Source organism: Agelaius tricolor, unplaced genomic scaffold (assembly GCF_023055355.1).
Source record: "Agelaius tricolor isolate 1412-34295 unplaced genomic scaffold, bAgeTri1.0.p SCAF_22, whole genome shotgun sequence".
Taxonomy (NCBI): Eukaryota; Metazoa; Chordata; class Aves; order Passeriformes; family Icteridae; genus Agelaius; species Agelaius tricolor.
In genome coordinates this window covers 10,791,255-10,803,491 of record NW_027269282.1, presented here as the reverse complement: position 1 = coordinate 10,803,491, position 12,237 = coordinate 10,791,255, and the positions used below count along the sequence as shown (strand labels likewise).

The window sequence follows — 12,237 nt, the reverse complement described above, 5'->3', positions numbered from 1 at the left end:
TTGTCTCCCAGCCCAGTGGGTTGCACAGGGTTTGGTTCATGAGAAGCAATGACTGGGGTCAGCTTTGTAGGCAGAAATAGTGTTCTGTCCAGGTAGCGTTTCTGTTGTCTCACTGCGCTAAGTAAGAAAACTAAGTGCTAAGAAAGAAAAGTTGATTGCTTGCTGCCTTGACTGAAATTGTTGTTCTTTATGTTGCAGATGTTTTCGGTAATTCCTAACAAATTCCTTCCAAACAGCAAGAACCCTTGTTGGTACGAGGAGTACCGCGGGAACACGACCGCGGATCCCTACGCCACCAACTCCTACGCGCTGTACTCCAAGCGCTTCCGCATCATTTTCGATTACCTCAGGAAGGTCTTTTGGAACCACCTGTACCACTACAAGGACAAGCACTACCGCCTGCGCTGCCTGCCACACTTCTACATCATCGGGCAGCCCAAGTGTGGCACCACGGACCTGTATGACCGCCTCCGGCTGCACCCCGACGTTCGCTTCTCAGCCATCAAGGAGCCCCACTGGTGGACCAGGAAACGCTTTGGTGAGTCAGAATGTACTCTGCTAGCCAGGCTAGTTGTCCCTCTTAAAATTTTGTGAGTATTTGGGATGAGGTTTATAGATTTGCTGCGTGTTGGCTTGCCTAGGAACCGCTGGAGTTGGTGGTTTGGAGAAATGCAGGTGGTGGGTGCTCAACCTGCTGTTGTTCAGTGGGGGTTTGGGTTAAGCCTCTTGAGAAAATGCACATTTCATTTGGTGTTATTTGCAGCAGTTTGGAAAATCTGAGGGAAAACAAAACCAGTGCATAAAACCGACCTTATGAATTTATAAAGGCAAGAAGAGAAACTGTTAGGTTGTCATGGGGGAGTTGAAGAGAAGCAGTGATAGTTTTGTACTGCAAAATTCTGTAAAGCCTTTCTTACATCAATAAATGAAGGGTTGCTGTTTAAAATTTCAGTCCTTATGATTCAATAAATACAACTGTGGCAGGAGCTTCATTAGTGCCACAACTCTGCCAACACTGATCAGTAAAGAAGAAACTGCATGAAGAAACTCTCTCACACTGAGGGTCCTGCATGTATTTTTGATCCTTTTTCTGGATGGTATCATTATTTCCATCTCTGAAGGCAGACTTGACTAGCTGGGGTTGTGACCAGCTGGAGCAAAAGGCATCCATCCCTCCTGATTGCACCTCCAAAGGGTGTCTCAGGGCTCTGGGGTTGAGCACAGAATTTCATCCATCTGAAGTGTTTTTCTCCTCCTTCTCTCTCTCTGGATGCTGAGGAAGGTCAGTCTTGTGGTTAGAGATTAGATGAGCTGCAGAAGACCCGTTTGAGTTTCCTAACTGCTCCCTTCTAGATGTGGATGAGTGTTGTGCCCTCTGTATTCCACCCAGGCACTGGATTTTCCTCTTCTTGAATCTGGCTGTTAAGTGCTGGTGTGCCCTCACTTTGTATGGCTTTGGTATCAAAGACTTCTCAGGGATTTTACTGTTTCCAAGAGGAAGATTCTGCTCATTTTGGTGACATCTTAATTTCTGTTTCTCATTTGCTGTTGCTTTATGGCAGACACAGACTTTGGATCAGGAAAAACTGGCACTGGAGTGTAGATGAGAACTTTGATCACTGCTTTCTTTTGGTGCTTTTCTAAGCTTCCTTGGAATGGGAAAATGATGAATTTCTGTGGCTAAAGGCAAGAAAGGACACTTTCTGAGGCATTGGGGCACTGGCAGAGATGCTTCAAATTCTTTATTTCTCCTGCATGTGGTTTTGTTATTTCCATCTCGTTTCCCTGTGCCCTGGGTCCCAGAAGAACCTTTGAGCTCCTGCAGACAGGATTTTGTTCCTTGCTTCTTGGTGAGGAGCTCTCAGCCACAGAGATGGGATTTTGCTGTTAAATTTTTTGTTTTCTCCCTTTGCAAGGGAAAGTTGAAGAAAGAAAGTTGCCGAACGAAATATTTTGGACATTTTCTAAATGTCTTTTTTTTGTAAACTAAGATGTAAAGCCATGTGATGAAAATGCAGCTTTGCTTTTGAGATAACTTAGTCCTGTTTGAAAAAACACTGTAGGCACCAGTGTGAATTGAGGAGTGAAACCAAGTCAAGCAAAGAGAAGCATCGTGGTGCTCCATGAAGACCCATGAGAAGGGACTTGTTCATCAGTCAGCAGCTGATTGAAGACAAAATATGGGAATTATGGAATAGTTTGGGTTGGAAGGGACCTTTAAGCCCCTCCAGTTCCACCCCCGGCCATGGCAGGGACACCTCCCACTATCCCAGGTTGCTCCAAGCCCCAACCAACCTGGCCTTGGACACTCTCAGGGATCCAGGGGCAGCCACAACTTTTCCTCATGTTCAGATAAAGTGATGGAAACAAGGGACTGTCAACAAAAACTGTGGAGGATTTTGTGTTCCATGGCAGTGCTGGCAGGAAAGGCCGAACCCAACTGATACCTTAAACTAAAATGTTTTACACCTCCACTTACATTAACCTCAGCATAAATGTCTGGAATGAATTTTGGAGGAGGTAATGCACCCAGCCTCACTTCAGCAAGACTGGGCTCACTAAAGCTCTGAACCTGACCTACCAAACAGGCAGAAGAATGTAAAAAATCAGGCTGGAGTGCATCTAACTTGAGAACAAGGGTGAATTCCTATCTCTGTGCTGGCATCCACAAGCCTTCCACTTGCAGTCTTGTGGTCAGCCACTGGGGACCAAGTGCTGATCCTTGAAGAGAACATTCTTTGCATAATTCAGTTTTTTTGAAGTTGTTTTGTAAAGCTGGAGAATGAAGAAACATTGCAGAGCTCGTGGTCTCATGGGAGAGGGATCTGTAGGGATGACCTTCTAATCATCTCAGCTGTCTGCCACTGAGAATGAAAGATCAAGTTTATTCCTGGTTGCTCAGTCCTTTAATTCTGCCTTTAAAGTACATTACCTAATGGTTACTATTTAAAAATTAAGAAAAGAAAAACAGAGGATATGACAAACACTCTCACAAGTGAAACTGAGACAGCCAGCAAGTGGCTATGACTCCTATGCTCCTGGCTATTAACTTGGTTTGGTTTCTAACACTTAAGCTGGACAACAAAGTCTCTTTGTTCAATGGCATCCTCTGATTCAGTAGATTTTTATGAGACTGACTAATTTCAGCTGAGGTTAAACAGCCCTCTGGGGAGGCCCCATTTCACAAATCACTCCTTTCCCCTTCTGCTGGGATGGTTGATGCTCCACAGGACTTTGTCTCAGCTCGACTGTGTCTCTCTGCTGGCTCCTTGCCACTGTTTCTGTTCCCAGGAGTGGGGTGGCAACAAACCAAGGCTGTCTGTAGCACCACTCTTGCACTTTTTTTCCCCCCTCAAAACAAGTCAAAATATGCTGTTGAACTTCCTCCTACCCTCATTAAATCCTGCTTTCCTAAAGGGGAAAATCAGAGGCAACGGACAAAAGAACTCCCTTGCTGAGTTTTCCTCTCACATAATTGATAATTATTGGCCTTGTGGGAACAAGAAAGGGAGAGCTGAGAAATCCTGTGTGGGGAGCATGTGCAGCAAATGGAGAAGTGAGACTAGATTTGGAAACAGGAGCAGGAGAAGGAGTATAAAAATCACAGGATGCAGCTGAGGATGCTGAGAAACGCAGGGGGAAGGTGATACTGAACTCACCCTGGAGTGTAGGGAAGGAGAGGAGAAAAACAAGATACTACCGTGGAGCTTTATTTGCATACCTGTGAAAGGAAAAAACCCATGAATGATTTCCCAGTGTGTGTTCATTTGCATATTTGGCATCAGAGCCTGTGCTCAATCTCAAAACAGTAAATCTAGTGGGAGTCCAATATTACTGCAATTTACATGGGTGCAAATGGAAGTAGAATCTTATCTTCTATATTCCTTCCAAAAGCTAAATTTAGAAGAAGATAAATCCAAGCTCATTCATGCAGGGACTACAAAACAGAGCACTTAAAATATTTCCTATCACTGCGAATTTATGGTGTAATCATTCAGTATCTCAGATCTCAGCCACTTCATTATTGGCACTTTTATCTGAGGGTTGCACTCGGTCGATCTGATCTCGTGCTGATGTTGGCTGGCTCGGGGCCAACCACCTTGGTTTGCACCAGTGGTTAGCCTTGCCCTGTTGCTGTCATAATTGCTATTTTAATTCTCTCTTTTTGGCTGTTTTTCCTCAGGAATCATCCGGCTGAGGGATGGATTTCATGACCGCTACCCGGTGGAAGATTACCTGGACCTGTTTGACCTGGCGGCGCATCAGATCCAGAGTGTGCTGCAGAGTGATGCAGTGAAGGAGCATGGCAAGAGGAGCAACATCATCATTGGTAGGGCAAAAACAGCCCCCAAATTCTCTGTAGCTCCATCCACACTGGCAATGCTCAGAGCTGAGGCACCAGAGCGGGATTTTGTGGCTGGTTCTAAGCACTGAGCCCCTGGTGTTGCTCTTCTCTTCTCTGCCTGGAAGCTCTTGGCTTTCTTTTCCTTCTTTCTTTGTTAAGAAGCTGTGATTATCTTCAGAAAATTCCTGAGAAAATGCTGTATGTCTGATGAGCATCAGCATTTAATTAATGTGTTTTTTGAGTTTTTTCCCAGGAATGAGAATGACCTCGGTGACTCGTTCAAACACAGTTTCCGTTTTGTTTTCACAGAACCATTTAGGTTGGAGAAGCCCTCTAAGGTCATCACTCCCATCCATTCCCCCAACACTTCCAAAGTCACCACTAACTCATGTCCCCAAGTGCCACATCCACTTTAAGCACAGTTATGAGGGGATTGCCTGTAGTGCTGGGAATTGTGGCTTCACTTGCAAATGCTGGAGCAATGGTCTGGGATAAATCAGTAACTCTGGTGGTATGACACACACCGGGTGCTGCAGAAATCCTGGAGCTGCTTGGAGATGTGGTAGCAAAAGCTCCCGGTGGCTCTTAAGCTCCAACAGAAGAAATAGATATAATTAGTTGGTGTTAAATTATCTAATTAGCACTAAGAATGGTCCAGAAGTGCTGTTTTATTGTACTTTGTGGAAGTCCATGGCGAGCACGAGGCTCTAGGGAGGGATCCCTGGATTGCTTTCCATGACATCCACTGGGCTCATCCACTCTGGCCCATGGTGTACTGGTTTACAGTGCCCATGAGGAACATAAACTTCTAAATTCTGCTTTTGCTGTCTGCTAAAACCAGAAAACTGAGGGGATGGGAATTTTACCAGTCTTATTTCACAGGGAAAGCAGACACGTTCCTTGCAAAAAGTAGTTGTGCAAGTGACAGTTCCCTGTCAAAAAGAGACTTTTCAAGTAGGCTTGAAGTCACAATTCTACAGAAAATAGAGACAAGATTTTACTGCCTGCCCTCAGAATTACTGGGGGTTTGGTCTCATTATAAGCTAAAATTTTAACCTATTGCTGGCTGGATGAGATGGTGACAATGCCTTAGGTTGGTTAAACCAGAGCCCTGTCTGAGTCACATTTCTTCAGTACTTCCCCAGCCTTCCTTTGAATCCATCATTCACTTTATTAAACATTGCAACACTGAGCAACTTATGCAAGATGGGGTTCTTAAGAAATGCTGCCATCAAGGACATCTGCAGATTTTCCTGCTGCTTACAATAATATCTCCTGTTCTTTGATGGGTGAAGTGCTTATACTAATTAAATTCACTAATCTAATTGGCAACGTGCATCTTTGATTACCCACCTCCTGTTGCAGCTTTTTGTAGGGTTCACTTTGTGTTTCTTTTTCCTGTGGTCTCATTTCTTGTTTCATTAAGGTTCTGCTGGGTTTTCTTATTAAGTTTACAGGAAAAGTCTTGAATGATTATACTCATTAAGGCAGTCTTTTATGACCTTGGTAAAAAACAAAACAAAGCCATGTAGCCTAAAATGAATCTGTATGAAAATCAGGTTTTCTCATAATCTTCCTTTTCTTATTTCAGATGACTGTAAAGAAAAATCAAATTAAAACTGTAAATATTTCAGTAGTTTATCATGTTATATTATTTTGAAAAGGTAGGCTTCTTTGGATATTAAACCTAGTGGGTAATAACTGCATTTTCCAAAAAAAAATCCCATTATCTTTTAGAGATGAACCCCAGAGGACAGGGCTGATCCAGCCCAAGGCGTTCTGAACAGGATTTGTTTATGTGGAATCATTAATAAGATAAATTCAGAGGAATAACTTGTGAAAACACAATATGATGTTAATCCATTAATGACTGAATGAGGAGGTTATGCACCATTCTTTAGGCAATTTAATAATTCATATGATCTTTAAGTCCATAAGAAAAAAAAACCAATTTAGTTGCACCGGTGTAATTAAACACAAATAATTGTTGGTGATTAATTTATCTCATGTTTAATATGGTTTGTTCTCTTTGCAGGTATTAAACCTGTATTATATTATAATTATATATAATTATAATTATATAGATGTAATATATATTACATATATAATATATAAAATATATACTGTTCTATAGCATATATAGAATATAATATATATTCTATATAAAATATATAATAATATATATAATATATAATATATAATATATAATATATAATATATAATATATAATTATATTATATTAAACCAAAACCAAACACTGTCAAATTGTCAGAAAAATTTTTGTTTGCCTGCTTCAGGAAATTAAAATTATAAAAGTCAGCAGGGACCAGAATGATTATTATATTTTTTTTATATATATATTTTTTTCCCCTCATTAAATTCATTACAGTCATCTTGTGGGAAGATTTAGCCTCTTGAGCCCAGGTTTTGCTGGGTTGGAGCAGCAGTTTGAGCCCTGTTAATGCTTTAGCATGATTTGGTTTTGTGCCTGTGATCTTGGGTTGGACTTGACAACCTTGGAGGTCTTCTCCAACCCTTATGGTTATGGGATTTGTGTCCCTGCTTGTGTCCTGCCTGCAGATTGGGGGTGGTGGAATTCACAGTGTCTGTGGAAGGCTGGCTCTGATGTTAGGAGAATCTCCCATTTATGTGTAAATGCACTGGGGTTTTTCTGTAGCTCACAGTGCAGCAGTGTAGGGAGGTGTTTGCAGGTTTGGCCATGCTGATTGGGATAAATCCAGCAGAACACCCAAGGTGATCAGGGAACAGAGCAGAGAGCTGTGAGGGATGATCAGATCTAGTCCAGAGAGGAGTAGGTGGCTCACAGATTTTAATTACCTTGCCATGATTGAGGCAAACATTTCTGAGGGAGCTGTGGGGAGGCTGTGCCTGCCAGGGGATGGAGCAGGGACTTCCCAAGGTCACCCCCATGCCTGGAGTGCCCTCCCCAGCAAATCCCTGCCTGCAGGGGCTCCTTCCCTCTGTGCTTCCCCACGTCCTGGTGGTCAGCAGAGCTTTCTCTGTCTCAGCTCCTGGCCTCTGGTTAATCCTTTGTGTTTCTGCCTCACCCAGCGTGGGAGCTGGGCTAATTGAGTTTTAATTGACAAGTGGAAGCCTGCTGGTGATTAGGCAGTGCTTTGGCTAATTAATTTAGAATGGGAGAGCGGAGCTGTTGTGGACACCCAGCTACAGCCAATGGAGCTGATCTCCTCCTCCTGAAAAGAGGCAAAATGAACGTGACAGAAGATTAATGTGTTTTCTAACAACTCCCAGACTTTATTAATGAATCACATTATGTTCAGCCCAAGTTTGGAGCCAGTAGCTTTCTCATGTTGTGTTTTGTCCATCTTTTTAAATCTTTTTTGGGCTTTCCCAGCAGAGGAAGGAATTAAAAACCAGGGAAATAATGTACAAGTCCATAAGCCTACAACATTATTGTTTTTGTAATCTCCTTCCCTTTGATTTGAAAAACCTCATTAGCAAGAGTTAGCTTTCATTAGATTGTCAGAGTGTAAGTCCCCAAAAAGCTTCTGTACATGTTTTATTGAACAGTACTGTGCCACATAAATGCCAGGATTACTTAAAAAGACAGAGAAGGTTACAAAATTCAAAACAACATATCAGATCATTTATTTAGCAGCTGAACCATCATATATCTCACTCTGGCAGAGATTTTTACTGAATATATTTCTCCCTGTAGCATTGCATTTCCAGTGAGCTTCTTCAGCCACTAAAGATACCAGAATCTGGTATTTTACCAAAGTGTGCTATTTATTCTAGAAACCCTTTATCTATTTATAAATAGTTGACTTGTTCTACATGAATAATTATATAAAAAATAACCTTTCAAACCTTAATGATGCATCTCAGCTGCTTTTTAAATATTTCTCATATGCTCACTAATTCTCCTGATTATGTTTTCCACACTGTCGATCACCAGGGGTGGTGGTTTCCACATTTTTCTGTGGGAAATTTTACAGTTTGTTAGCAAGCTGCTTCTCTGGGATGGGGAGCATTAAGGCCAACCTGTGGGTGCTACAAGGAGCATTGCAAGGCTTCAGCAGGGACAAACTCCTACCTCCTCAGGGTTGGGTTGGATGAAGTTTGGAGCCACCTGGCCTGGTGGAAGGGATGGGAACAAGATGATCTTTGAGGTCCCTTCCAGCCTAGATCATTCTGTGATTCCATGATTCCTCACTGGAAAAGGTGCTAAACCCCTGAGCAGTCCATTCCAGCCCAAATTAAATCTATTTGCATGTGTTAGCCACCAGCAGGAAGCAGTGTGGCTGTGGAAAGCAACATTTCAGGTGGAATTGCATAAAACCTGCCTTAAGCATCCCTGCATTCCCAAAGGCACAGAGCAGTGGGATTGCTGCAGCTCTGGGAGCTTCAGCCAGAGCAGTCTACAGCAACTAGGGTGTGCTGGAATTCATTTTGAGTCAATTTTGATCTGCCTTATAGCACTTAAAAATTCAGCCAATTTCCACTCCAGCATGAAGAATGGAATGAGTTACCAGCAGAGATGCTTTTCATTTCCAGGGGAGGCCAGTGCCTCGACAATGTGGGACAACAATGCTTGGATTTTCTTCTATGACAACAGCACTGAAGGAGAACCTCCCTTCCTAATCCAGGATTTTATCCATGCCTTCCAACCAAATGCAAAACTTATCATCATGCTGAGGGACCCTGTTGAAAGGTGAGCAAGAAAATTTTCTTGTTATAATAATATTTTCAGCTCTCACTCTGTTGCATGCAAGTCAATATTCAGTAAATATTCACGTGGTGTTTGAGAGCTACTTGGCTGTGACAAGAGGGGTTTTATTCTGTGTATTTTGGCACAGGTAACAGTGATAATGTTTTAAAGAGAAGCATGTGAGTGTGAATGCCATGAGTGCCTGAGCTACTCTGAAAAAAAGAATTTTTAGGTTTCCAAATGCAGTCAAATGCCATTACCTGAGCTAATATGCCCTGGTTCTCAGCAGGGCTCTTTAGACTAGAAGGGCACTGTGTCTCCAGATCTCAGCAGAAGTAGTCCTGGGAAATGTTTCATTTCATTTAAGTAGTAAAATCTATGTTTTCATGGGGTTTGCAGTTTTAACTGATTAAATAATAATGATTAAGAATGATTAAAGAGCTCCAGAGTCAGCAAATGATACAATTTTTTAAAACTCTTTCAAGTTCTTGGTGAGACAGTCACGTAAAGTTTCACTGGGGGTTTGTAGCTTGCACAACCAACAGCTACAGGAGTTCATCCTTGATCTTCCTGAGTTTGCAGGGAAAGGGCTTGGCTTTTCCCAAGGTATGGGCTGTTTTAAATGTCTGTGGAGAGTCAGGAATGTCCAGCTTTCCACTTGCATTTCACTTTTTCTCTCTAGTCTTCCTCCAGATTTCTGGCTCATTCCTTCCCACTGTGTCCTCTGAAGCAGGATAACCATGATGAGGGTGATGGGGAGGCTGGAGGGGATGGAGGCAGAGTCCACAAGGATCAGACTGAGGGGGTATGAACGAATTCCTTCTCACTGTAGGTCCATAGGGATACTCAGAATACTTGGGGCAGGGTCAGTGCTCAGGGGCAAAGCACCAGAAAAAACTCAGGGAAGGAAGGAAGGAGATGCAGGTGATGGTGGGGATGCAGGTGATGATGGAGGAGGCAGGTGATGCTGAGGGATGAAGATGATGGCGATGATGCTGGTGATGGTGGGGATGCAAATGATGGTGAGGATGCAGGTGATGGTGAGGATGCAGATGATGATGGATGCAGGTGATGGTGAGGATGAAGATGATGGTGGGGATGCAGGTGATGGTGCAGATGCAGGTGATGGTGGGGATGCAGGTGATGATGGAGGAGGCAGGTGATGCTGAGGGATGAAGATGATGGTGATGATGCAGATGATGGTGCAGATGCAGGTGATGGTGGGGATGCAGGTGATGATGGAGGAGGCAGGTGATGGTGAGGGATGCAGGTGATGGTGCAGATGCAGGTGATGGTGCAGATGCTGGTGATAGTGTGGATGCAGATGATGATGGAGGAGACAGGTGATGGTGAGGGATGCAGGTGATGGTGCAGATGCTGGTGATAGTGGGGATGCAGGTGATGATGGAGGAGACAGGTGATGCTGAGGGATGAAGATGATGGTGGGGATGCAGATGATGGTGAGGAGCAGGCTCTGGTGGCTCTGGCAGAAATGCAGGCCTTTGCTGTGTGTGCAGGCAGCCTGCAGCCACTGCCCAGCAGCTTCCAGAGCTGGGGTGGTGCTCCCCAAGGAGCTGCCCTGCTGGCAGGACGTGTCTGTGCTGGGAGCAGGGCTGGGAGATGCTTCCCAGCTCCTGTGTCAGGAAATGCAGCTCTCCACATCAACAGCATCTCCTGACCCAGGAGTTAACAGATGGTAATTTTATGCAAGAGAGTGGCTGGAGTGGCTTCCTCATGTAAATTAGTGACAAACTCCCTGATTGCCTTAACCACCCTCTGTAATGGAGGTGTAGCTCTTTGCCAGCTTTAGCAGGGGTCACAGAAAAAGTCAGCTCCATCTCCTTGACTGTGTTTATGACAAATTGGCTCCTCTTTGTTTGCAATTCCCTGCATGCCTGATGGCTCATCTGAGCTGCAGGAGCACAAGCAGAAGGGACAGCCCAGGCATCCATTGGTGGGACAGGTTCCTTGGAGCAGCCAGGAGGGCAGGGGGCTGAGATGGGCTCTGATCTGACCTGCACAAAGTCTGGGTATCCCCAGCTGGGAATATTTGAATAACATCTTTTTTTTTGAGATGGTTGTTGTCAACTGGTGTCATTATTTCATTGGAATGGACAGAGGTGGAAGGGAAGGAATTCAAGTAGCTAGAACAGCTGAAATCCTAATCAGCAAAGGCAGATGTCCTCAGAATTAAAAACAGATGGGGAAATAAAGAAAAAGAAAAATGGAAAGGAAATCTCAACTGCCCTGCAGAGGGAGCACTTGTCCTCAATAATGTAGTTTTTCATAAGATGCCAACGAGTCTGAAGAATGATGCATTTCTTTTGATGGATGGTTAGAAGCACCAAGCAGTGATATTAAACCTTTGTAATGACCCCTCAGCCGGGCTCATGCTGTACCTGCTGCCTGCTGGCTGATTTTTCCCAGGAAGAAGCCTTTCACCACTCAGTCCCACCATCCCTGGGACCAGCTGGGTCCTCATATCCACATCTCCTGCAAGCAGGAGATGCTGTTGAGTGTCTAATTTAGGTGAACTCAGCTGGCCTGGTCCTTCAGCTTTTCCCTTTCTTCTTTCTTTTAAAATGAACAGAGATTCTTCATTTGTTTCACATGGGAGTTAAAATTCTGTTCTTGCAAAACACTGACATAAATAATGAGTGCAGAGGGGCTGTTCCTGTGCTTAAGTGCTTTGCTGGATTTAGGCCTAAACTTTCCAAATGAGGTGTTTTTAAGTACCCACGGAAATATAGGGAAGTTAAAGGATAAATAAACTAAGTGCAATACAAAAGGTTACTGCAGTAATAACTGAGACCTAAATAGATTGGTGTTTTTATTTCTTAAACACCTGTGGTTTTTTGAAAGAGGCTGAAAAATATGTAGGATTTCTGGAATTTCATCAAGAGAAGGGTATTGTGGAGGCATCAGATCTGTGCTGCAAACACACTTGGGGAAGTGACTCCCTGAGTGATAAAAAATTGTCTTCAGAATCCTGTGTAATTGTTGTGCTTCTGGTCATTCTAAGCCTAATTATGAAAGGAAGTTAAAATATCATGTTCAGCAGATCTAATATTTGTGTCATGTCTGAGCATTTCCTTTGCCTCTTTAAAACATGTTTATCTTGCAAAAGCCTAATCAAGGCTTCAGGGCTTAATGCTAAAATTTATATTTTCCTTGCCTGTAGGTTTTGGGTTTTATCACT

General features: G+C 43.4%; 1 protein-coding gene across 4 annotated transcripts in view; it reads left to right on the top strand.

The window, feature by feature from the left end:
* Positions 1-12,237, top strand: part of CHST15 (carbohydrate sulfotransferase 15) — a 46,886-nt gene that overhangs the window by 28,026 nt on the left and 6,623 nt on the right. For all 4 annotated transcript variants that reach the window (XM_071446165.1, XM_071446166.1, XM_071446164.1 and 1 more), the window contains 3 exons: positions 199-538; positions 4,184-4,330; positions 8,885-9,041. In XM_071446165.1, coding sequence (XP_071302266.1) covers positions 199-538; positions 4,184-4,330; positions 8,885-9,041 — 644 coding nt within the window. The remainder of the gene's footprint in view (positions 1-198; positions 539-4,183; positions 4,331-8,884; positions 9,042-12,237) is intronic.